Source organism: Branchiostoma lanceolatum, chromosome 10, assembly GCF_035083965.1.
Source record: "Branchiostoma lanceolatum isolate klBraLanc5 chromosome 10, klBraLanc5.hap2, whole genome shotgun sequence".
Classification (NCBI taxonomy): domain Eukaryota; kingdom Metazoa; phylum Chordata; class Leptocardii; order Amphioxiformes; family Branchiostomatidae; genus Branchiostoma; species Branchiostoma lanceolatum.
The window spans coordinates 1934467-1957150 of NC_089731.1; the positions used below are offsets into that span (position 1 = coordinate 1934467).

The window sequence follows — 22684 nt, forward strand, 5'->3', positions numbered from 1 at the left end:
GTCAGAAATATGAAATATCGCTGAATTTGCGTAGAATCCGACAAAAACACAGAACTCCAAAACGCGGAAGTTTTTCCTCCAGGAATCAAATATGGCGGCACCGAACTCTCGCGCCGCACTTCCGGTAACATGACTATCTGGCCAGATCTCGCGGGAACGTGCGAGATTTGCCACGTCTTTTCCTCCAACACGACAGGTCGGAGAAGAACTGAAACATGGTGAGCGCACGTCTTCTTATTTCCTTCGTCTTATGCAACGTCTTAAAGATTATTGTAGTCTGTCGAGACTACAAGAGCTGTAGAAAGATGTTATTAATGTTGTCTTAGATTTGTGAATATCTTCGTTGACGACAAAATGTTATGCGCCGGTTTGCAAGTTGCAGTGCCCCCCTCCCCACTTTTCGATACCCACAGTTTTGTGTTCCGCGAACTTCTTCAAGTTCTTGCTTCTTTGAAGAAAAACAGCGATGATTGTCTCCCTCTGTATGACTTCTTAAGTCTGTATGTGTAGTAAGACGCACATACAATGTTGTATAAATCTATCAATAGTCTTTAATATTCCACAAAGAAGTAGAACTTGAAGCAAGGGGTGTCAAGTTTGCTAACCGTCTAGCTTGCCTTCACATGTACCAATAAATATTATATAAATACTCTGATGTTTATACTTGTATGTTGTAATAGTTTGAATAAATAATCATGTTTTTGCCTTCTATTTCAGCCTCTGCGACTTGACATAAAGGTGAGTTAGTCTCCATCATCGTGTTTTGCGTGTTAGAAGTAGAAGAAAATGTGTAAAATTGAAAGTCAGAATAGTCACTAAACATGATTTGTATAATTGTGTACAGGTATGATATCCCTTTCAGCGAGTTTGCAGACTATGAATTAGAACTAGAGAGTGACCTGTCACACTGAACCCTGTGTTTGTGTTGTTTTCAGCGTAAGTTGTCGGCGCGGTCGGACCGTGTGAAGTGCGTGGACCTGCACCCGACGGAGCCATGGATGCTCGCCGCGCTGTACAACGGCAACGTGCACGTCTGGAACGTCGAGTCACAGGTCAGTAATGAGGCCACACCAACACGGTTGGTTCTCGGAGTTAGATATACAAAATGTTTTACATTTATGTAAAACGCTAAAGTAGAAGACCAACATGAAAACAAAAGCAGTGAAAAGCTTATATGTATATCTCTGTCTGTCTGTCTCCCTCTTGAGCTGTCTCTCTGTCTGTCTGTCTCACTCAGTCTGTGTAATGTTATCATAGTTACTGATCATGATTCATATTTCTCACTACTTGCACTGTTTTTATGCACATCCTCAGACAATACTGGTACCAAAATTATATCTTAAAGTGGACTCCCCAATCATTTTTAAGATAGATGACTTATATATTATTACCATTCATATGTAACATCTTCTATTCCCATACTCCACAGCAACTGATCAAGTCGTTTGAGTGCTGTGACCTGCCCGTTCGAGCCTCCAAGTTTGTTCCCAGGAAGAACTGGGTCGTGGCTGGATGTGTGAGTATTACATGGACCTCCATCTAACAAGCTAATGATGTTTTCAGCGTAGACTCTTGTATCATGTGTTACAGAAAGAGAACTCGAACTGAAAGATTCTGTCTCAGTGATTTTTTGTTCAGTGAGGTAGTTCCTGAAAAACTGGACGGTGGCTGGATGTGTAAATATCACATGGACACCCAACTTCTGAGCTTATGTTTCTGGGTACACACTTTAGTGTTAAATGTGTTTAGAAGGAGAACTCATAGATTGTTTGTTCAGTGATTTTTTTTTAGTTCAGTGAGGTAGTTTCTAGCCTAAGAAAGTAATGAATTAGTTCCCCCCTCCGGCAGGTTCTCTTGTAACTGCAGTACATACACAAAGCATAATAAGGATGATGGTGGAACATTACGTCTTTCACCTATTCAGGGGTACTATACAAAAATATGCCATTTAATTCTAGCACTATCTATAAACAGTGTACCCCTTGAGACTACAGCCACAAATATTCAGTCAAGGGTTACATGTACATGTATGTGTTGACAGTTTTTCTCTCCCCTCTCCAGGATGACATGCAGGTTCGAGTGTTTAACTACAACACCCTGGAGAGGGTGCACATCTTCGAGGCCCACTCTGACTACGTCCGCTCCATCGCTGTCCACCCCACACAGCCGTACCTGCTCACCAGCAGTGGTGGGTATAAACTTTCAGTCTTTGTAAACTCTGCCAAGGCTGTTGTAGTTGTAGCTTTTCGATTCAGGTCTGTTGGTTTGTAACACTACATTGTATTTTTTTCTCTAATAGCTGTACCGGCACACTAGTATTTTGAAGTAAAAATTTCTACTGTATAACAGTTTTGTTGGATCTCAGCAAAATTTAGTAGCTTAGTTACTAGTAGTTAGTTAGAGATGTTTATTTTCTGTGTGATGTCTATTCTTCAGAAACTTTTCTATCGACTTGTCTGTATTTTTAGTAAGTTCATTTTAATTTGTACATTAGATAGTAAGCAAGTAAAATCAAAACTTTTTTTGTCATTGGAGCACTTGATTGACTGCAGTGATTTTCTTGGCAGTCCCCTAAGAGTGACTATTTGTTGTTATTCATTGTTGTTTACTATTGTTGTTGTTTACTATTGTTGTTGTTTACTCCAGACGACATGCTGATAAAGTGCTGGGACTGGGATAAGAAGTGGGCGTGTATCCAGGTGTTCGAGGGCCACACCCACTACGTCATGCAGATCGTCATCAACCCCAAGGACAACAACCAGTTCGCCAGCGCATCGCTTGACAGAACTGTTAAGGTAAGGCTACGTAATCAATCAATCCAGGGGTTTTTCTAGAAAAATTAAACAAGAGGGAGCACACACATGTGAGGGAGCAAATTTTATGTATCTATGGATGAATTGATTGCTGAGTGAAGGCTGTATGCTGGATATTTAGCTAAAATCTGAATTCGACAAGGGGGTGCTGGGCTGAAACAAGAGGGTGCAGCGCCCCTCTTTCCTGATTTAGATGAACCCCTGCAATCAATCAATCAATCACTCAATCAATCAATGACCAGTGCCTCTCTGGACATGAAGATATAGGTTAGGCAGGTACGGCTGTATGTATTGATTTTGAAATGAACGTTTGTAAAAATCGGAACACAATTCAGGGAGGCATTAGCTAATCCCTGGTCTTGTACGATTTGTGTTGAATTGAATAACTTGACATTATTGCCTTTTAATTGCACATGAATATTTGACCAACTAATTGTACACCAGTTATCTCTAGATAAGACAGTTAAAGGGTCAGGAAAGTTTCTCTAATTTTGGACCTTTGAGTTTTCTGTAAGGAACATGGTCAAGAAAAACTCCAGGAGTTGATGCTGAATATCAGGACGGCGTAGCTAGCAGCCAATGTGATCCCCTACCCATATGTTTTCACTAGGTCTAACAGTAAATGTCATCCAGTGTCCTTATCTGTCCCCCCAGGTGTAATAGTAAATCAGTGATCTCCTAGCAATACCTGTCCCTCCCTGGTATAACAATTGATATGCTCTACTCCCTTTATCTGTCCCCAGGGGTAACAGTAAATGATCCTCTGCCAATATCTGCCCCCCCCTTCCCCCAGGTGTAACAGTAAATATGATCCCCCCTCCTTATCCATCCCCAAGGTGTAACAGGCAATGTCATACCCTGCACAAATTTGTCCCTCAAGTGTAGCAGCTAATGTTATCTCCTACCCTGATCTGCCCCCCCCCCCCCCTAGGTGTAACAGTGAATATGATCCCCCCTCTTTTTTCCGTCCCCTAGGTGTGGCAGCTTGGTTCCTCTGCCCCCAACTTCACCCTGGAAGGGCATGAGAAGGGAGTGAACTGCATCGACTACTACCACGGCGGGGACAAGCCTTATCTGGTGTCGGGCGCTGACGACAGACTTGTCAAGATATGGGACTACCAGGTCAGTGTTTTTCACTCAAAGTTGTCATAAATGTAGAAAGTATAGATAAATGCTGTTAATTTTGTAAGCCCTGATTTTTTGTACATGTACCTACAGAGTTGTTTTTTTAACTTGTGTGTTTTTGTGTTGTTAGGCCTTGTTAGTGGACCATATGAGTCTCCATTTTTCAGTTATCTACAATGGCACCTGTCCTACATCTCCATGAAATTTTATCTGTAGTTTTCATGTTATTCTTCTCCCGTCACACAGACTCATTACGTTACATAAAGTAAGAGAAACAATTCAGTTTTGACTTTACACCCCTAAGGTGTCCTGTTGATTAGGACTAAAGCTTTTAGATTTTTTTAATGGCAGAAAATAGATAAAAAAATTAAGAATTCATAAGTGAAGACTTTTTAGTTCAGTACATTGCAAGCAAGTAAAGCACAATTTTCCATGCAATTTCCTCCCCCCAGAACAAGACGTGCGTACAGACTCTGGAGGGTCACGCCCAGAACATCTCATCCGTCAGCTTCCACCCCGACCTGCCCATTATTATCACAGGGTCCGAGGACGGTCAGTTTATTTTGTTTATCTGTAGCCTAATGGTTGCAGTATAAGGGTGTGAAATACCGTTCTAGATTGCAGGTTAAAATATGAACAACTTGCTGGATCGTTACTGTTAGACTCTGTTGATTACTTAACTTAATTATTGATTAATAAGTTGTTTATTATTGATCATAATTCAGCCAATTCTAAGCAAGTTAAAGATTGTGTTGATAAGATAAGTGAATATCCTCCTGGTGTATAGGTTCCCATCCCCATTTCTATAGCACTTGGGCCACACAGGCCACTACAATAGGGGGCTACTCCGCTGTTAAAAGGTTGTGTTGTAAGATAGGAAGAATGCCTTAGGTATTTGCAGTTTTTCAAAATTGCAAATACGAGTATCATTTCTGACAACTTGCAGTATTACAGGTAACAGAAAATAAGTTTTTTAAGACTTGAATATTATTAAAGGAGACTTATGTTTTTTGTGTAGAACCCACCGGGTGCGTATCTGGTACAGTGATATTTTATTATATACATGACAATCCTAGTCTCCACAATGTACTAATGATTATGTACACAATAGCTACATACTAAAGTTGTCATGTACTTCTTCATGACAGGAACTGTGCGTATCTGGCATGCGAGCACGTACCGCCTGGAGAGCACACTGAACTACGGACTGGAGCGGGTCTGGGCGATCGCCAACATGCGCGGAACCAACAACGTCGCACTGGGGTACGACGAAGGCAGCATTCTCATCAAGGTTTGTAACAACCTGTGTCTTTTGTATCAAATCAAAATCACATTTGTTTTTGCTTTTGTTTTTAGAGAAAACACAGTGTTTGGCATCAGATCAACTTTTTAATGCAGAAAAAGGCACTTACTAGACAGCATGAACAGTGATGCATATTTGTGCATTACTTGGTAATGAATACTTTCTTTTGTGCATTTGGATGAGATCAGCATTTTAGCAAACTTCATGGCGAAGCTAAGGCCATTAAGCCACTTAAGCATTTCCAGCCCAACTACATTGCTTTAAAAGTTTTGCTAATATTTTGCTAGTATATGGAAATCATGCTTTTATCAAGAATTCCTGAACTATTTGTTTTCCTCTCCCAGCTGGGTCGTGAGGAGCCTGCGATGTCCATGGACGCCAACGGGAAAATCATCTGGGCCAAACACTCCGAGGTGCAGCAAGCCAACCTCAAGGCCATCGGGGGTAGGGAGAGCTTCTTGTTTAAGTTGAATGTTTGTTTCTTTGTAGTGTTAGATTTCTACTTGAAACAGTTACTAAAGCTCTAGAGGAAATCATGCAAATTTCTTCCAACACAAATGATTGACTCAGCAATTTTCAACCATTTCTCTGGCCTTCCACATGCATGTCAGAATAAGGACCACCAGGCTGTTCCATGGCCCCTTCATGGTTGTCCCTAAGATAATATTCCCTTGGCCCTAACATTAAAAATCAACTTCCGAAAATAATTTCATCAGGTTGGTAAAAGAAACTCCAAATATCCTATTAAGAATCAAGTATACAGTTAACGCCTTTCTACAGTGACCATTTAAATTTTTTCTTCAGGTGGTCACTACCGAAAGGTTTGACTGTACTTAGAATGTTAGATGGATTAGCGTCGTCAGTCTCAGCATCCTCTGGTTAGATTATTATGGAGTTACTCAGCCTCTAAATGTTTCTGTTGCAGATACTGAGATCAAGGACGGAGAGCGGCTGCCACTAGCCATCAAGGACATGGGAAGCTGTGAAGTGTATCCACAAACTATACAACACAACCCTAATGGCAGGTGGGAAACACACACACACACACACACACACACACACACACACACACACACACACACAAAAATAGTTAATCACACATAAAAACAGCAAAACACAAAGAAAGAAATCCTTCTCTCTTTATCTACTGAAAGTCCTCACCATAGATACCTCTACTTCAGAGGGCATAATGTAGTACATGAAGCTACAAACATTAATCTTTCTCTTGATAGCTTTAAAGGTAAATGTTTGTTGTTATTGATATTATTGTTTGTGTTTGCAGGTTTGTTGTTGTTTGTGGTGACGGAGAGTACATCATCTACACAGCCATGGCCCTGAGGAACAAAAGCTTCGGTTCTGCACAGGAGTTTGTCTGGGCTCAAGACTCAAATGAGTAAGACTGCTGTTATAAAGTCAGCTTCAAGTTCTCCTCCCAGTGTTCTGTTTTCTTTCTTAAGTATGGTTAACTTTTAGGACTAGTATACATTTTGCTTATGACATGTACTGTTTTTTGCAGATATGCTGTTCGGGAGAACTCCACCTCTGTTAAACTCTTCAAAAACTTTAAGGAAAAGAAGTCCTTCAAGCCTGACTTTGGAGCAGAGGGTAAGGTTGAAGAAGATTTAAGTGTGTCAACTTTAAGATGTCTCAAAGTTTTTTTAAGGAGACTCATGTCATTCTTAGACACCAACATCTCTTGGCAACTTAGTAGATTTCTTTAAATTTTGTCAAAGACGTGGACTTTATTTTCATCTCATTGAACTTACATGTACCATGATGTAGTCCCCATTGTACCACTGAAAATGATGCAAGTTTCTTGCCATGAGCTGGACTTCAGTACTTCTGCTTGATACTAACAACCTGTTATCTTATTACATATAATAGTAGTTGATTAACCCTGCCATTTTATGTATTGTGTCCCAGGTATATTTGGGGGATTCCTGTTGGGGGTGAAGTCTGCTAACAGACTGTTTTGTTACTGCTGTAGTTAGTTAACTCTGCAGTGTTATTTATTTTGCAGGTATATTTGGGGGATTCCTGCTGGGGGTGAAGTCTGCTAACGGACTGGCCTTCTACGACTGGGAAAACACCGACCTGGTCCGCAGGATCGAAATTACTCCCAGACATGTGAGGAACAAGTTACACTACAGTATTGAGTTTATAAACTCCCTTAATGATACCAACATAGGTCTTATAGAAGTTCCTAAATTGGAAAGAACAATTCCAAACATTTGTTATTTGGTGCAAACATTGACATGCTGATTCTCAAAGCGGTACGATCCCCCGTAGTTACCACTGGCTCCCTTTTTGCTTGCTTACCCTCGACACAAGACATGTAAACTTTGATTGACAGGAGAGGCAAGCAAACAATCTACACAAAAAGCACACTGTTGGAACTGAAACATTATCTTTACATCATGTCAGAGTCATTCATGACTTGCTGATAAAGTCTGACAGCTTGGCTGAAAATGTCCACTTGTCTTGCACTTTGAAAACATGTTTCAAATGTTTAGATGGCAATTTTTCTCCCCTCAGATCTTCTGGTCGGAGAATGGCGAGCTGGTGTGCATCACGACAGACGAGTCGTTCTTCATCCTGAGTTACTCAGCAGAGAGAGTCTCCAACGCCATGGCAACCAACGAGGGCGTCACAGAGGACGGCGTGGAGGACGCTTTTGACGTGAGTCTATTTGCTTCATTAGTGTTTTAACTTTTATTTATTTATTTATTTATTCATCTTTAGGGTAGTCCCTTCAGTTAGTTCAATACCTGATTTCCAAGGGAGCCCTTGAAATTACAAATAATAAATAATAAATAACTTTTGATGCTAAGAAGCTCTTGGATACTTGTGTTTTCTACTATCATAGCTTGAAAGTTCATCTGTGTTGGTAGAAGTCATTCTGAAGCAAGTTTTAACTGTAATTGCCAACACGAATGTTTCTACTATGTTTGTTGGTTTGTGATTGTCCTGCATTTGTGGCAATATCAATTATATTACATTGTACGTTTTCAAAAATGTTGTATCTGAATCCAGAAATTCTGCAAAATACTCTTAGCTGCTTCAATGTAATGACATTCACAACATCTATAGTCTTTATTCTATAAATGATACCCGCAATTCAATATGAGATGTTGTACATGTGAGTACATGTGGTACATGTGAGTATCTAGATATTGATACGGAGCACTGGGAGGACCTTGCAAGTGACCGTTCCAGGTGGAGATGCACACTGTCCAGACAGCTCAAATCAGGAGAAGCCAGACTGATGCACAGTCCAGAAGAAAAGCGGATCCGCAGAAAAGAGCTTTGCAACAGAGTCAGCTTACAGATGTGATTCATGTGGCGGAGACTGCCATTCTCGTATAGGGCTGTTTAGCCATAGTCGATGCTGTAGGGCTGTTGTGAATTAGGATTTTACCATGGTCAGTACTGACCGACGGAGGCCATATATATACACTTACAGTTTGCTAAAACCAGCCCAGGGGCGCACCCGGGGGAGCCACGACCTCAAGTTTTACAGCATCCACGCAAGAACTGACACACATAAACACTCTTTCTTTCTTTCCCCGTACCATCCCACAGTGGAATACCCTGCCTGGCACGGTTGCGACGGCTCCCACCGTTGAGTCGTTCTGTGCCAGGCTGGAGGCCTGCCTGCCTTAGCCCGGGACCTCAACTCCCCTACTACTTTGCCCCTGAAGGGGTTATTTGGAGGCAACCCCTATGTAGATGTAGATATATACATGTGAGTAACTGTGTTGTTTGTGCGTCTGCAGGTGATTAATGAGATCCAGGAGGTTGTGCGGACGGGCCTCTGGGTCGGAGACTGTTTCATCTACACCAACTCTGTCAACAGACTCAACTACTACGTGGGAGGGGAGATCGTCACCATCTCGCACTTAGACAGGTATGGGTAACACGTAGTGCTGCGTACCTTAACATAACATCAGGTACAGGTACCGGTACAGAGGTTTAGGTACAGGTCCAGACCTGTATCTGTACCTGAACAATTTGAAAAATTAACATATGTTCTTCTGAACTTCTTCAATAATTTCAGTATATTTATTCAAAGAAAACAACGAGGTTTCCTACCGCCAAACTCCCTTGGCCTTGCTGTCAAAACTCCCGGCCTGCCTGAATGATCTATAATTGCATATTAGTTACGTTGTTCCAAGGTATCACTTTGGTCGCGTTTTGTGTTGTATGAGGCCATGAGGTCAGGAGATCAGTCACAAAATAAGCACATACTTGGTGTAAATTGATATCAGTACAGTACCGGTACTTCATGATCCGGTATTTTGGACCTGTACCTAATCAGTTTTGCTATAGATTAACTCTGTGCTGTTCCTTTCCTAGGAACAATTATTCCAGTGTGCACTTAAACAATCTTGAGATGTCTGAGCAGGAATTGAACTTACTTGTTCCTTGCAACTATCTGTGTTTTGCTGTACCAGATAGCTGTTAAACTCTTTCATATTCTCTATCTACAAAACACTGCTGTGTTACAACCAGCTGGGATTGCTGTACTGAAGAACAAATAGCTGTTCAAAGTTTTTTTGCTGTACCCTGGATTGCTGTTAAACTGTTTGCTGTTCCCCCTCTAGGACGATGTACTTGCTTGGCTACATTCCCAAGGACAACCGGTTGTACCTGGGGGATAAGAAGCTGTCCGTGGTCAGCTACTCGCTGCTGCTTTGCACATTGTGCTGTAGATTAACTCCCGTGCTATTCCTTTCCTAGGACGATGTACCTTCTCGGCTACATTCCCAAGGACAACCGGCTGTACCTGGGGGACAGGGAGCTGTCCGTGGTCAGCTACTCGCTGCTGCTGTGCACATTGTGCTGTACATTAACTCTGTGCTATTCCTTTCCTAGGACGATGTACATACTTGGCCTCATTCCCAAGGACAACCGGCTGTACCTGGGGGACAAGGAGCTGTCTTTGGCAGCTCTTCACTGCTGCTGTCTATATTTTACCATAATTAATTAAATTTGCGCTGTTCCCTCTTTAGGACAATGTACCTGCTCGGCTACATTCCCAAGGACAACCGGCTGTACCTGGGGGACAAGGAGCTGTCTTTGGCAGCTCTTCACTGCTGCTGTTTATATTTTACCATAACTACCGTAATTAAATCTGCGCTGTTCCCTCTTTAGGACGATGTACCTGCTCGGCTACATTCCCAAGGATAACCGGCTGTACCTAGGGGACAAGGAGCTGTCCGTGGTCAGCTACTCCCTGCTGCTGTCCGTGCTGGAGTACCAGACAGCCGTGATGAGGCGAGACTTCGACACAGCCGACAAGGTGCTGCCCACCATCCCCAAGGAGCAGCGCACACGCGTCGCACACTTCTTAGAGAAACAGGTCAGTAACCATTCGAGCAATCACTGTTTTTGTTTACATCTGGGGTATTCAACGACTAACAGGTGGGCAAAAGGGCATCAGCATTTAAGATTACTAATTAGTATTTAAATTAGCAGATCGAATAGATAATTAACGTGTAACTTAATCTTTTGCTGAACATCTACTTTTTGACTACTGTTGCGTCACCGTGACGCCATCAATCTCTTGTATTGGAGACAGAACTTCAGACAACCATCTCTTTGCATTTGTTTATCAACCAATAAGGTTAAAAGCTAAAGCCTTTTTGAGTCTGTAGGGTCAGTGGGTTGTTCTCCACTAAGTCTAAGGCACGGTATTTGAAGGCGTAGCCTATCCCTCCCCCACTGCCTTTTACTTCCCCAACCAAAGTCAAGTACTCATTTACACCTGGGTTGAGTAAGGAAAGTTATGTAGAGTGCCTTTTCCAAAGACACAAGGTCTCCCTAGGAATTCCAGGAATCGTGTTTGTTATCCTAACCATTGGTACTTTTCCTGCACAGGGGTTCAAGCCCCAGGCCTTGGTGGTGACCTGTGACCCGGAGCACAAATTTGAGCTGGCTCTGCAGCTAGGAGAGCTCAACACAGCGTACGAACTGGCACAGGAGGCTCAGGTAATAAATGAGAAGGCTTGTTCATGACAGAGCACATTTGTACATGGTCGCTACAAATGCTGAGAGAAGTACGGGCCATGCACTGGCCCAGGCACTTAGGCAGGTAGGCACTATAAATGTAATCAAGGAGGTTATGTAGCCTCTATATAACCTCCTTGATGTAATGGAAGTAAAGTCCTTTTTTCTTTTCATCAGAAAAGGTTGTCTTTCTCTTGTCATGTTTTCTTTTTTCAAGAGGATTGAAATAGGGCAAGTAACTGATCTGCTAAGATCATGATTGGAATTCATATTTCTTCCCAATATGCCCATGGCATTTTTGCTCAATTCAGGGAATGGACGCACATGTACATGTAGGTTTTAAGAAATTGAATTCTGAGCAGAAGTGGAAGCAGCTAGTGGAGCTGGCCACCTTATAAGGGGGCACCCCCTAGTTTATTTTGGGTCTCAATTCGAGTTTGCACACCCCGAAGTCTAGCGACCGTCTCTTCCAGGAAATACTTCTGAGCCAAAACAACTGTGAATAGGAATGAAGGATATCTCTCTAGCTACAAGAAAACACGAGTTTCGGTTTCTTCAACCTTTGTAATTTTAGTAAATATAAGAGGGAAAAAGTATTTTTCCGTCAAAAATGAGGCGCAAAATTTGGCATTTTCCCGTGGAACTAAACACATCACAAAATTTTTTGACACGAAAATGACTGTTAGTGTCAGAAAGAGAAAACTCCAAGGTATAATCAAGCCCATTATAAAAAAAATCCTACCACTGCGATTTTCACAATAACACGACGCGCGAGGTAATGCATCACGGCCAAAAGAACGCAACAAAGGTCAATCGGGGTCAAACGGGCAGTTTACCTTCAACTCGTATGAATATCCGGAAGTAAGGCTCGGATCGAAACGCAATTTCCACCCAAAACACACCAATTCATATGCTTTTCAGCCATGTTAGTATTTAATGTCAGTTCGAAGCACATTTTGAGAAATGTGAACTCAAACCCAGACCCTCGAAACCCTTTCGTCCCTTCTTTGTCGCGGACTACCATGGACCACTGTCGCGGAAGAACTGGTGCGTGCACCGATAAGTGCCATGCTATAGTGACCACATGTCCTAAAATTGCTGAATATGTCTCAAACTACATTATTTGTTCCTCCCAGCATGAACAGAAGTGGAAGCAGCTGGCAGAGCTGGCCACCTCCAAGTGCCAGTTCTCTCTGGCTCAGGAGTGTCTTCACCACGCGCAGGATTTTGGCGGGCTGTTGCTCCTAGCAACGTCATCCGGCAACGCTGGCATGGTCGACAAGCTGGCGAAGAGCGCTGAGACCGCGGGAAAGAACAACGTAGCCTTCATGTCATACCTGCTGCAGGGAAAGTAAGGGTGGTTTATACACAAATATGAATGATGACATCAACCGAGTGTGCACTTCATGTATATCGTGCCATGTAATGGTGATTTCATAGATGACATCCTCTGGACACTGCAAATTTGATTCGTCGTTGAAAAAAAAGCTTACTATTACAAGGTAGCAGTTACTCAAGGGAAGAAAATAGAGACATTTTTACATCAACAGATCTAGAGATTCATTATACAAACACTGTTACAACTTCATGATGTCATCAATTCCTTGTTTCCCCAGACTTGAAGACTGCCTGGAGCTTCTAATTAAGACAGACCGTCTACCCGAGGCAGCTTTCCTCGCTCGCACCTACCTGCCTAGTCAGGTCTCAAGGTAATGTCTGTTTGTTGTTTTTATTTTTTGTATGATTTATTATGACTACCAGACTTCACTCTTGTAAGATTAATTTTTCAAAACTTTCCTGTTATTTTTTAAGCTTCCATGTTAAGATGATTATCTCTGTCAAAAGAGACAATATAGGACCTGGCCAGACTCTGAAACGACCAAATTTGGTCAAGATTTTTTAGTAGTGTTCTGAAAATTCTTTATCCTCCCCTCCCCCACTCTAGGCCTTAGTTGTTTAGCAAGGCAGGCCTAGCCAATACCAACCCAAAAGCAACACACTCCTTAGCAGACCCCACACAGTTAGCGTTGTTGTAGTGACCAGTGCAAATAATCTTCCTGTATATTTTTTAATGATTTTAAAACTCTGTTACCACAGAGTTTTACAGTTTTGGAAGAAGGGCCTAGCAAAGATCAACCCCAAGTAGCAAACCCACACAGTTCAAATCATCTGCCTGTTCTTTTTTTGTAATGATTTTAAATTTCTGTATCCACAGAGTTGTACAGTTGTGGAAGGAAGGCCTGGCCAAGACCAACCCCAAGGCAGCCGACTCGCTAGCGGACCCCACTCAGTACGAGAACCTGTTCCCTGGTCTGAGGGAGGCGTTCGACACGGAGGTGTACGTCAAGGCACGGAGACAAGAACTCAAACCTGCCGCAGCTTACCCTACCATTCCTGTAAGTTATACTGTATAGTCAAACCTGTACTAGTACCCATCTATGAACCAGCTAGCTACTTTTGGGGGTCCCTCTGATAATTTTTTCCATTGACACAAACATTGAAAACTCTTGTCTATAGTGGCCTGGGTTTATGTTAATTTTGTTTTCCTTCTCATGGAAAACTCTCTCTCTCTCTCTCTCTTTTGTTTTACTTCCGCAAGGGAAAAAATAGCCTTTTATGCCTTTATTTAAACCAATAGCTGACATGACTTGCATGTTTTCTTCCAGATGAACTTTGAGAGAAATCTATCAGAAGAAGTCCAGCAGGCCAAGGAGTCCGGAACGTTTGGACAGACAGTGAGTTCTTATTTTGTGAAGTTAAGCATATAGGTTCAGTCGGGCAGAATTTGTTACAAACAGGATCTCAACAGCTGTAGATTCCACAGATTGTACACCTTTTCAATCCTGTACGACTCTTGTCTTATGTTTTTGTGTATTTGGATACCTCTAGCCCCTTACTTCTCAGCACTAGGAACTGTTCTCTCTGATGAACTTTTTTGTGCCTATCAGTTCACCTCTGAGTCAGTGATATCAGTAGAGGTTCAGATTCAGGCTGTCTGAAGTGTGCTGATTACCTACAAATTTCACAGATTTGTAGTTCCTAATGATTTTGATTTTTCTGGAGACTTTCCACGAGGACAGTTTTGTCCCAAAGCCGCCCACACCGGAAGTCCAGCCCCAAATGACCTTGGCTGGAGGTGACCTTGACCTTGACCCCTTCCTGGAGCCCCCCGCCCCCAGCAGCGATGACCTCTCCTGGGATCATTACGAGGAAGAGGTTGATCGATCAGAATTTAAAATTGTGTTCAATTTTGCCCCATCTGCTGCATCTAACCGTCATGTGTCCCCCATTTCTCAAGTAGACTGGTCCGAGTAATGCAGCTTTCTAATGGCATGACCAATGGATTAAACCATTAATAGGGGGTGCTACATCTCCCTCCATGCATAAGCTATGAAGGTCTACAATAAACTGTCTGTTCAACCATAACCAACATTATCCATGCAGATGACAAACATGCAACAACATGATTATTCTAACATACAAAGCAACAGCATTTTCTCCATGTGTGCTGGCTACCTCGAATGTTGACAGGAAGCTTTTAACAAACAGAAAAGGAGATCGAGTCAGGACCACATGAGATGTTTGTAGGAAAAATGCATCCTCCAAATGCTCAAGCTTTAATACACTCAATATTATGTACTGTCCTTCCCTACATGTATGAAAGCTACACAGCATGAAGTCTAAGAGGCCCCCCTCCCCCATAATTGCTTTATAAGCATGATGATGACTACCAATGTCCAAACAGTTTGAAACTCAGTTGTGCTGCAACTTCCATGCGATTACAGCATGCAGGACTGCAAGTTTTGCTGCATGTTTTAAAGTCCATTGTGTTCCTTGTGTCCGATAGTTTTCATGTACCACATTCTGTTTTCTGTTCGTATACGTCCACCCCACCCTGTGTCTAACCTCAATTGAATTTTTCTTGCTTTCCATTATTTCGGAATGTGATTCTTCTTTGTATTTTTTTTTGCTTTGGTCATGAATTTTCCCCTTTCATTTCTCAACATTTTCTTTAATTTTCTGTTCGTATTTTGACCCATTTTTTTGTCCCGATGTTGTACAAAGCTGATCGAAGATGCCGCGGGATCGGCCGATATCGAACAGACCACAGAAAAAGAGCCCGAACCAGAAATCCCACAGCAGCAAACTGAGGTCGCTGCCCCCGAGGTCAGTGCCCCCGAAGTCGTTACCCCCGAGGTCGTTGACCCCAAACCGCCGACCTCCGCCCCACAGGTAGAAGAAGACTTACCTTGGGACGATGATGATGATGATGACGGTTTCGTCTTAGAGGTTTTTACCTTTTGTGACCTTCACTAATGCTGGGAGTGCCGGGCAGTAGAAAAACTTAGTGTTAGCAAACTTGTGTAGACTTTCTGGTGAAACTTACTGAAAGGAAATAGCTGATGTATGATCAACTCTGTTGAAATGAAGGCTTTGACTTGACTTGAAATTTTTCAAGAAAAATCTAGATCAAAACAGTTTGATATCAGGTATGCAAAGTTTGTTGCAAAATGTTGAAGAAAAGTTCACCTCTTAGATCATTTTGTTCGGTCAAGGACAGCTGTTTCTTGTAGTTGTACTTTTTGCCCAAACTAATTTCTTGCGGTGAAATCCCAACAATGTATGAGAGTAGTGTAGCACAATCAATAGATATGTAAATCCCTCAATAGATATGTAAATCCCTTCCCTTACCCCCTCTCCCCTTACCCCAGCAGGTGAACAGTGGCAGGTGTAATCTACCTTATGGCTTAACTCTTACATGAGCAGGTTTTTGGCAAGGGTTGCACGGCGTACTATGGTGCATTAGTGCTGGGTATGAGGTTATGCATGGCGTGAAAGTATCCAGTTTCACAAGTCTCTACCAGGATAAACCAGGCAAAGTAGGGTACATCAAAATTATCAAACAGGACTTACTGGGTAAGTTCTTTTAGCTCGGAGGCAGTCCTACCCTTTTTGGGTTGACTTCTACAAACAAAGTTTTCGGCTTGACATGGAAGTCTGGTAGAGATGAGAGATCCACCATCTTTATGGGAGCAGCGGAAAACCAACTAGGCACCCAGGTTTTGGGATTAGGGCTACAGTTTCCATTCACACGATAATCGCCACATGATGTGTAACGATTTATTTCCTTGTTGCAGCCTGCCAGTGGAGATGCACCCCCTGCAGAAGCAGCGCCCCCTACGCAGCAGGATTCAAAGGTAGGTACTGCACCTGAAACAGACCTGTAATGTGTGTGGTCACTGTCACATGTGCGCCAGTGTTTCTGTAGTGTCTTGTTTGCCTGAAGAAGTACATTCTTTCACAAACTCATGACATTGCCTAAACCATCTGCATGGATTGTTAACTTTGTAGCGCTTTAGAGAGTTGATATTTCCAACTGCAAGGAACAATTTGTATTTCACCTGTGTTAAAGGCACAATAATAGCAACATGTGATTTGATTTCTTCACATTTTACATTGAAGTATTGTGAAACACGTTTCTTTTCCTCAAAACTTTACTATCATGGTACTTCTTTGCATACTAAACATGATATATCAAAATCTACCCTTCTGCACTTCTTTGCATTTTACTTCTCAATTTTTGAGGTACATATCTCAAGCATGGAGCCAAGTGTTCATGTCAGCATCAAACCAGTTTCACTGTTACTTACACAGAAACAATGATACACTGTACCCCCAACCACGTATTACCCCTCTCCCACTGACTCACCGATGCATACATACACCCTCGGTGATGTAAGGGTTACAATCATGTCCCTTCCTGTTAATTCCCCATTTCACTGCAATCTTCCCATGTTTGCACATCTGTCATTTTAACCCCTTTAACTGTTTCTACTTGGCAGATCCAATGTGATTTTTAACCCTGTTTCTCCTAACTGCTGAGCAAAGGTGCACCCTCTAACATCTAACACCCTCCTACCTCATCACAAAACCTGACCGACATTCTGTTAAATATGTAGAGAATTTCATGATTTATAGTTAACTTTTTTCACTTGGCAATTCTAATGTGATTTTTAACGTTGTTTCTCTTAAATGCTGAGCAAAGGTGCATTTCATCTAACACCCTCCCACCCTTCCCAACTCCCCATCACTAAACCAGATGAATATGTAGAAAATTCCCTGTTATTAAAGCCTGTTGTTTATTCACACACTAATCCATGTTTATTTTAACCCCATTTCTCATAATTGTTGACCCATAAAAGGTGCATTTCATCTGCCCCCCTCCCCTTTGTTACAAAGCTTGGCAAACATTTATTATCAAGTGTTTGTAGGAATCCATGATTCATAGTTGCTTCCTGTTACCCAACTCTTACAGGGGTCGGCCCCCACTAACCCTAGCCGGAAAGACTCACTGGTTAGTATGTACTCAAGTTTTCAAACAACGTCTTGGGACATTCTCCTTACACTAAGACGTTGGCGGTCGCTGGAGTAAGGAAAATACCAAGACTGTTGTTTGAAAACTTGTGTTTGTAAGATGAAAGTTTTGTCTGTTTTCCAAACGCCCCTCCCACATTGTTAATCTGTGATGTGTTACTACTGACATTTTGATGTTCATAGTAGTTTTTCCTGTCGACGTTTGTGAAAATTTTAGGAAATCTTTGCACTATAACTAGTAATAGTATAAGAAAATTGACAACAAATGCACACATTTAATTCTCATGCACTAGGGATGGAAAATTACATCTGCTTCTGGCTTTCTTAAACACAGTGCAAAATGCTCATCCCTGAAATACATGAGTCTTGAGTTTTACATTGAGTTGTATGTTGGATAAGAATATTATGGAACAATTCAACAGTTTTAACATCCACCCACTCATAAAACCATATGAAAAATTCACAAAAAGTGACCACCTGCTCTTTTCATTTTGATTTGCCGTTTTCTTGTTCTTATTTAAGTTTGCATGTCCATATCTATACCATTTTCAGCTTTAATTTAGTTAGCAGAATCTTAGTATGATTTTTGCTTTGTTTCATTTTGACATGTCCTTACTGCTTTTACTTTCTTGATGTGCAAAACTTCCCAATTTACAATACATGTAGTTCCTTGAAATCTATCATGAACAATCGTGTGACCTTGGCTGTTCTTGTGTTGCAGGATCTTGACCTTGACCTGGATAACCTTGAGCTGGACGAGAACATCGACACCAGCGACATCAACCTCGACGACGACTTGTTAAAGGACGATTAACTTTCAAACTCCCCCATATTGTACAGTGGTATCATCCAAATATATTCTAGCAGCAGGTAGCCTTGGAATAGTCCATTTAGATGCAGGGTGGTTAATATGATAAGTATAGAAAACTGAAAATTGATCAGTAAATGCAGACTGCTTTTGGGAAGAGGGAGCAAAAATCTATGTCAGTGGCGGAAATATGTACACAAAAGTTCCACTTAATTATTAAATGTGATAGGAACATATCTCAAAAACATTGTTTTGGCAATGTGCTGAAAATTACGCATTGAGTATTAAGAAAGTGCTAATATACGTTCTTTAAGCAACAACTAGAACAGAAGTAGACTAAGTCTATCATAACGAATAAATTGAGTCTCAACCAGAAGTTAAAAGCATCATGGTTTAATATGGGCAAATGCCTAGCTTTTTTTTAGGTCAATCACTATTTGTTTCTATGTGTCCCTACAGTTTTCTGTATATGGCAAAGACTTTTGTATTGTTCAGTGATGTTGATGCAACTTATTGAAAAGTCTTGCAGAAATCTAAACTTGTGAGTATTTACCAATAAATACTGTATGGAAAACTACTGAAGCACTGATTTTTTTTCTGTGAATTGATTGTAATACTTTTTTTACATATAAATTCTGATTGTAGGTTAAGGTGCTAAAAGGTAGCAATAGCAAATTTGCCTTTTATCAGGTGAATTTTGGAATGGTCTTGTGACAAAATTGACTGTTCAAAATATGAACATGAACATACTGTACACAATATACTTGTAGAAACACCTGAGTCAAGAGGTTTTAACTTAAGTGCAACAGACTTTTTCTTCTCTTACTGCCTCTTGACTGGTGTATCTGTTAAAATATTTCTAGTAGAAACAACAGTCAAGAAGTGGAAAGGAGAACTCCCGTCATCGTAGGTAACTCCTCTGGATCACTCAAGTGTTTAAGAACTGGAGAAGAAGAAATGTCTATCCTCCGCAAGAAGTCCTCCTCAGAATCTGACAGACACACAGGAGTCAGCCGTACTTGTCATTCGCGTACAGGGGAGTTCAGAAGTGAGGCACAGGACTCTCCATACCTGGGTTTAACAGAGTAAACAGCACAAAAGAGCCTTCCTTATGTAGGGAACTCCTTTAAATCACTCAAGTGTTTAAGAACTGGAGAAGAAGATGGGGAGATGTCTATCCTCCGCAAGAAGTCCTCCTCAGAGTCTGACAGGCACACGGGAGTCACGTCCACCTCCGGAGGGTGGAAGAACCTGTGAGCCCGCTCCCTCTGCTGCTGGGTTAGCGCCCCGCCGCGCTCCATGGTGTAGAAGAAGAAGTGGAAACAGTCCCTGAACTTGTCCGTCTGCACGGACCAGCCGTAAGCGTTGTTAGAGTACAGAGGAGCACAAGTGAGGCACAGGACTCTCGATACTTAGGTTTAAGAAAGAGTAAACAGCACAAAATAGCCTTCCTTATGTAGGGAACTAATTTAAATCACTCAAGTGTTTTAGAACTGGAGAAGAAGACGGGGAGACGTCTATCCTCCGCAAGAAGTCCTCCTCAGAGTCAGACAGACACATCGGAGTCACGTCCACCTCCGGAGGGTGGAAGAACCTGTGAGCCTGCTCCCTCTGCTGCTGGGTTAGTGCCCCGCCGCGCTCCAGGGTGTAGAAGAAGAAGTGGAAACAGTCCCCAAACTTGTCCGTCCGTATGGACCAGCCATACGCGTCATTCGCGTACAGGGGAGTTCGGAAGTGAGGCTGGGCGAAACTGATGGAGATGAACCGTCCTCCTGGGCACAGGACCCGCGATACCTGGATATATCAAACAAAGAGTAAACAACTGTGCAAACTAGTTAACTACATGTTCCATGCATGCAAACTTCCTTACATGAACCCCTTATCATTCCCCATTGGCATGCTGCATTATTGAGCAACAAGACTCATGATACCTGGGTTGAAGAACGAGAAAACATCATAGATTAGCCTTCCTTGCATGAAACGCTTATCATTTATTGTTAACCCTTGGCATCCTGCATTATTCGGCTATAGGACTCGTGATATCAACATGTATTATATAGTGTATAACTAGTAGGTTGACGGCAAGTACTGTAAGTGTTACAGTTGAGGTGCAGAAACTTAACTGGAGAAACATTTCAAACTCTTAGCTCATTCTTGATTAAACTTCTCCCTGCTGCCCCAAACCAAAACAAATTTGGTGCCAAATGGCTACCTCAGCAGGCTGAAGGATAAAGCATGATAGAAAAAGTGAAAGCACCTCTTGTAACACCTGATGACAGAAATGTGCCGTTTCCTCGGAAACCGTCCAGGGGCTTTTCTCCGCCACCATGAAGGCGTCCAGCGTCCCTTTCTCCAGAACGACCTCGAACATTCCATCCGGGAAGGTCAGCTGACGTGCGTCCATCTCGAGCCAGGTCATGGCGGCCATGTTGTCGTGTTTGTGCGCCATGCGGCGGATGCACGCGGGGGAGTAGTCTATGTTGGTGATGTGGCGGAAACCGTCCCGGTACATGTCGGCACTCAGAGGGCTGTTACCGCAACCTGTGAAACAGAGGGTCAACGAATCAATACTAGAACGAATACATGTAGAGTAGAGTAGAGTAGAATTTTCGGTCAGGTAGGACTGTTCCAGTTTAGACCGCTCTTCATTGTTGAATTCCTTTTCACTCAACTGTACTAGTAATACAATTTTTAATTGATTTCTGGATGTCATATTTTCAAGCTTCATTAAGCCTTAGGCTGTCCTCAACAAAAGGACATTTTTGTGGCCTGCCATTAATCTTATAACGTTACTGTAAATTGTTTATTGTTGTTTATTGTTTTTTGAAAGACCTCTGAGAGTACACAAATTTGCATTTCATATAACGCCTTCCATCCTTCCCATCACTAAACCAGACCGACATTTTGTTAAATATGTATAGGATTTCATGATTTATAGTTAACTTTTTCTACTTGGCAATTCTAAATGTGATTTTTAACATTGTTTCTCTTACTGCTGAGCAAAGGTGCATTTCATCTACATGTAACACCCTCCCACACTTCCCAACTCCCCATCACTAAACCTGATGAATATGTAGAAAATTCCCTGTTATTAAAGCCTGTTGTTCACTAACACACTAATCCATGTTTATTTTAACCCCATCCCTCATAATTGCTGACCCATAAAAGGTGCATTTCATCTGCCCCCCTCCCCTTTGTTACAAAGCTAATGGCAAACATTTATTATCAAGTGTTTGTAGGAATCCATGATTCATAGTTGCTTCCTATTACCCAACTCTTACAGGGGTCGGCCCCCACTAACCCTAGCCGGAAAGACTCACTGGTTAGTATCTACTCAAGTCTTCAAACAACGTCTTGGGACATTCTCCTTACATTTAGACTTAATGGTTGGCACTGGTCACTGAAGTAAGGAAAATACTAAGGCTGTTGTTTGAAAACTTGTGTTTGTAAGATGAAAGTTTTGTCTCTTTTCAAAATGCCCCTCCCACATTATTAATCTGTGATGTGTTACTACTGACATTTTGATGTTCAAAACTGTAAATTGTTTATTGTTGTTTATTGTTTTTTGAAAGACCTCTGAGAGTACACAAATTGATTCGTCTTTTCAGTGGTTTTATTTCGCTGCTGCAAATGGAGTTTTTTGGGGTGTTAGAAATTTGAGGTTGAAACAATATTATTATACAGGACAGTTTTAATACAGTGTATTCTGGCATTTCTATGAAATGAACGCCGCCTGGCGTTTTCAACCTACATTGCACGTCTGGCCTTGCTTGCTCCAATGAGGTAAACTCCTTGCTTGCTCTACGGATCAATATAATACTAAAAAAAGTTCATGTATATTCTGACTGACTGAGCAGCAGTATGTTAGGAAGATAGTTACATGTATCAAACCGTTCAGGAGCACCACAAAAATTAGACATTATTTTTTCAGAACGCACCCAACATCAAGATCTTGTCCGTTTTCTTGACGTTTCTAAGAACCAGATCACGAAATGAATCATATCCCTTGAACCACTCGAAGGAGTCCTCTTCCTCGTAGCGCCGGTCCCAGTACTCTTTCTTGGCGTATTCCCGCACGTCTTGGGGTAGGAAACTGCCGCTTTCTTCACCTTCTGAAGTTCCAAACTCAAACTCCGCCATGCTGCTGCTGAACTTTAACCTTTTAATAGACTGCTTCACTAACTGCTGGGGGTGATAGATATATCCTGTTTCAGACATAAATATATTCGTAAGTATTTACTAAAACAGTTT

The 22684-nt window shown here is 41.9% G+C and overlaps 2 protein-coding genes across 11 annotated transcripts; one reads left to right on the forward strand and one right to left on the reverse strand.

The window, feature by feature from the left end:
• Positions 1-121: 121 nt before the first annotated feature.
• Positions 122-18728, forward strand: LOC136443526 (coatomer subunit beta'-like). Of its 10 annotated transcripts, none has more exons than XM_066440799.1 (27): positions 122-218; positions 718-738; positions 936-1052; positions 1430-1516; positions 2062-2188; positions 2647-2795; positions 3789-3935; positions 4391-4490; positions 5087-5229; positions 5586-5685; positions 6167-6266; positions 6524-6634; positions 6758-6846; positions 7262-7368; positions 7777-7920; positions 9018-9148; positions 10396-10603; positions 11122-11232; positions 12387-12601; positions 12867-12959; positions 13466-13646; positions 13917-13985; positions 14314-14466; positions 15316-15540; positions 16389-16448; positions 17567-17605; positions 18347-18728. In XM_066440799.1, exons 1-27 carry the CDS (start codon positions 216-218, stop codon positions 18437-18439), a joined length of 3123 nt encoding a protein of 1040 aa, XP_066296896.1. In that variant the 5' UTR covers positions 122-215; the 3' UTR covers positions 18440-18728. The 10 variants fall into 10 exon arrangements, with proteins under 10 accessions (XP_066296896.1, XP_066296898.1, XP_066296900.1 ...); XM_066440801.1 differs by having other exon boundaries at positions 15316-15483; XM_066440803.1 differs by having other exon boundaries at positions 15316-15417.
• Positions 18729-19386: 658 nt separating this feature from the next.
• On the reverse strand, positions 19387-22624 carry LOC136442843 (EEF1A lysine methyltransferase 4-like). The gene is made up of 3 exons (XM_066439812.1): positions 22372-22624; positions 20691-20974; positions 19387-20227 (listed from the first exon to the last, which is right to left on the reverse strand). Exons 1-3 carry the CDS (start codon positions 22571-22573, stop codon positions 19898-19900), a joined length of 816 nt encoding a protein of 271 aa, XP_066295909.1. The 5' UTR covers positions 22574-22624; the 3' UTR covers positions 19387-19897.
• Positions 22625-22684: the final 60 nt, after the last annotated feature.

What these genes read in the sequence shown, in the direction of transcription:
- LOC136443526 (XM_066440799.1), top strand. An exon ending in TCAAGATATGGGACTACCAG is followed by an intron (nt 3,936 to 4,390) that starts GTCAGTGTTTTT and finishes TCCTCCCCCCAG; the next exon opens with AACAAGACGTGCGTACAGAC. An exon ending in CTACGCAGCAGGATTCAAAG is followed by an intron (nt 16,449 to 17,566) that starts GTAGGTACTGCA and finishes CAACTCTTACAG; the next exon opens with GGGTCGGCCCCCACTAACCC.
- LOC136442843 (XM_066439812.1), bottom strand. Translation starts at nt 22,573, where the DNA reads ATGGCGGAGTTTGAGTTTGGAACTTCAGAAGGTGAAGAAAGCGGCAGT. An exon ending in GGACAAGATCTTGATGTTGG is followed by an intron (nt 20,975 to 22,371) that starts GTGCGTTCTGAA and finishes TCTGTTTCACAG; the next exon opens with GTTGCGGTAACAGCCCTCTG. An exon ending in GTCATCAGGTGTTACAAGAG is followed by an intron (nt 20,228 to 20,690) that starts GTGCTTTCACTT and finishes TGATATATCCAG; the next exon opens with GTATCGCGGGTCCTGTGCCC.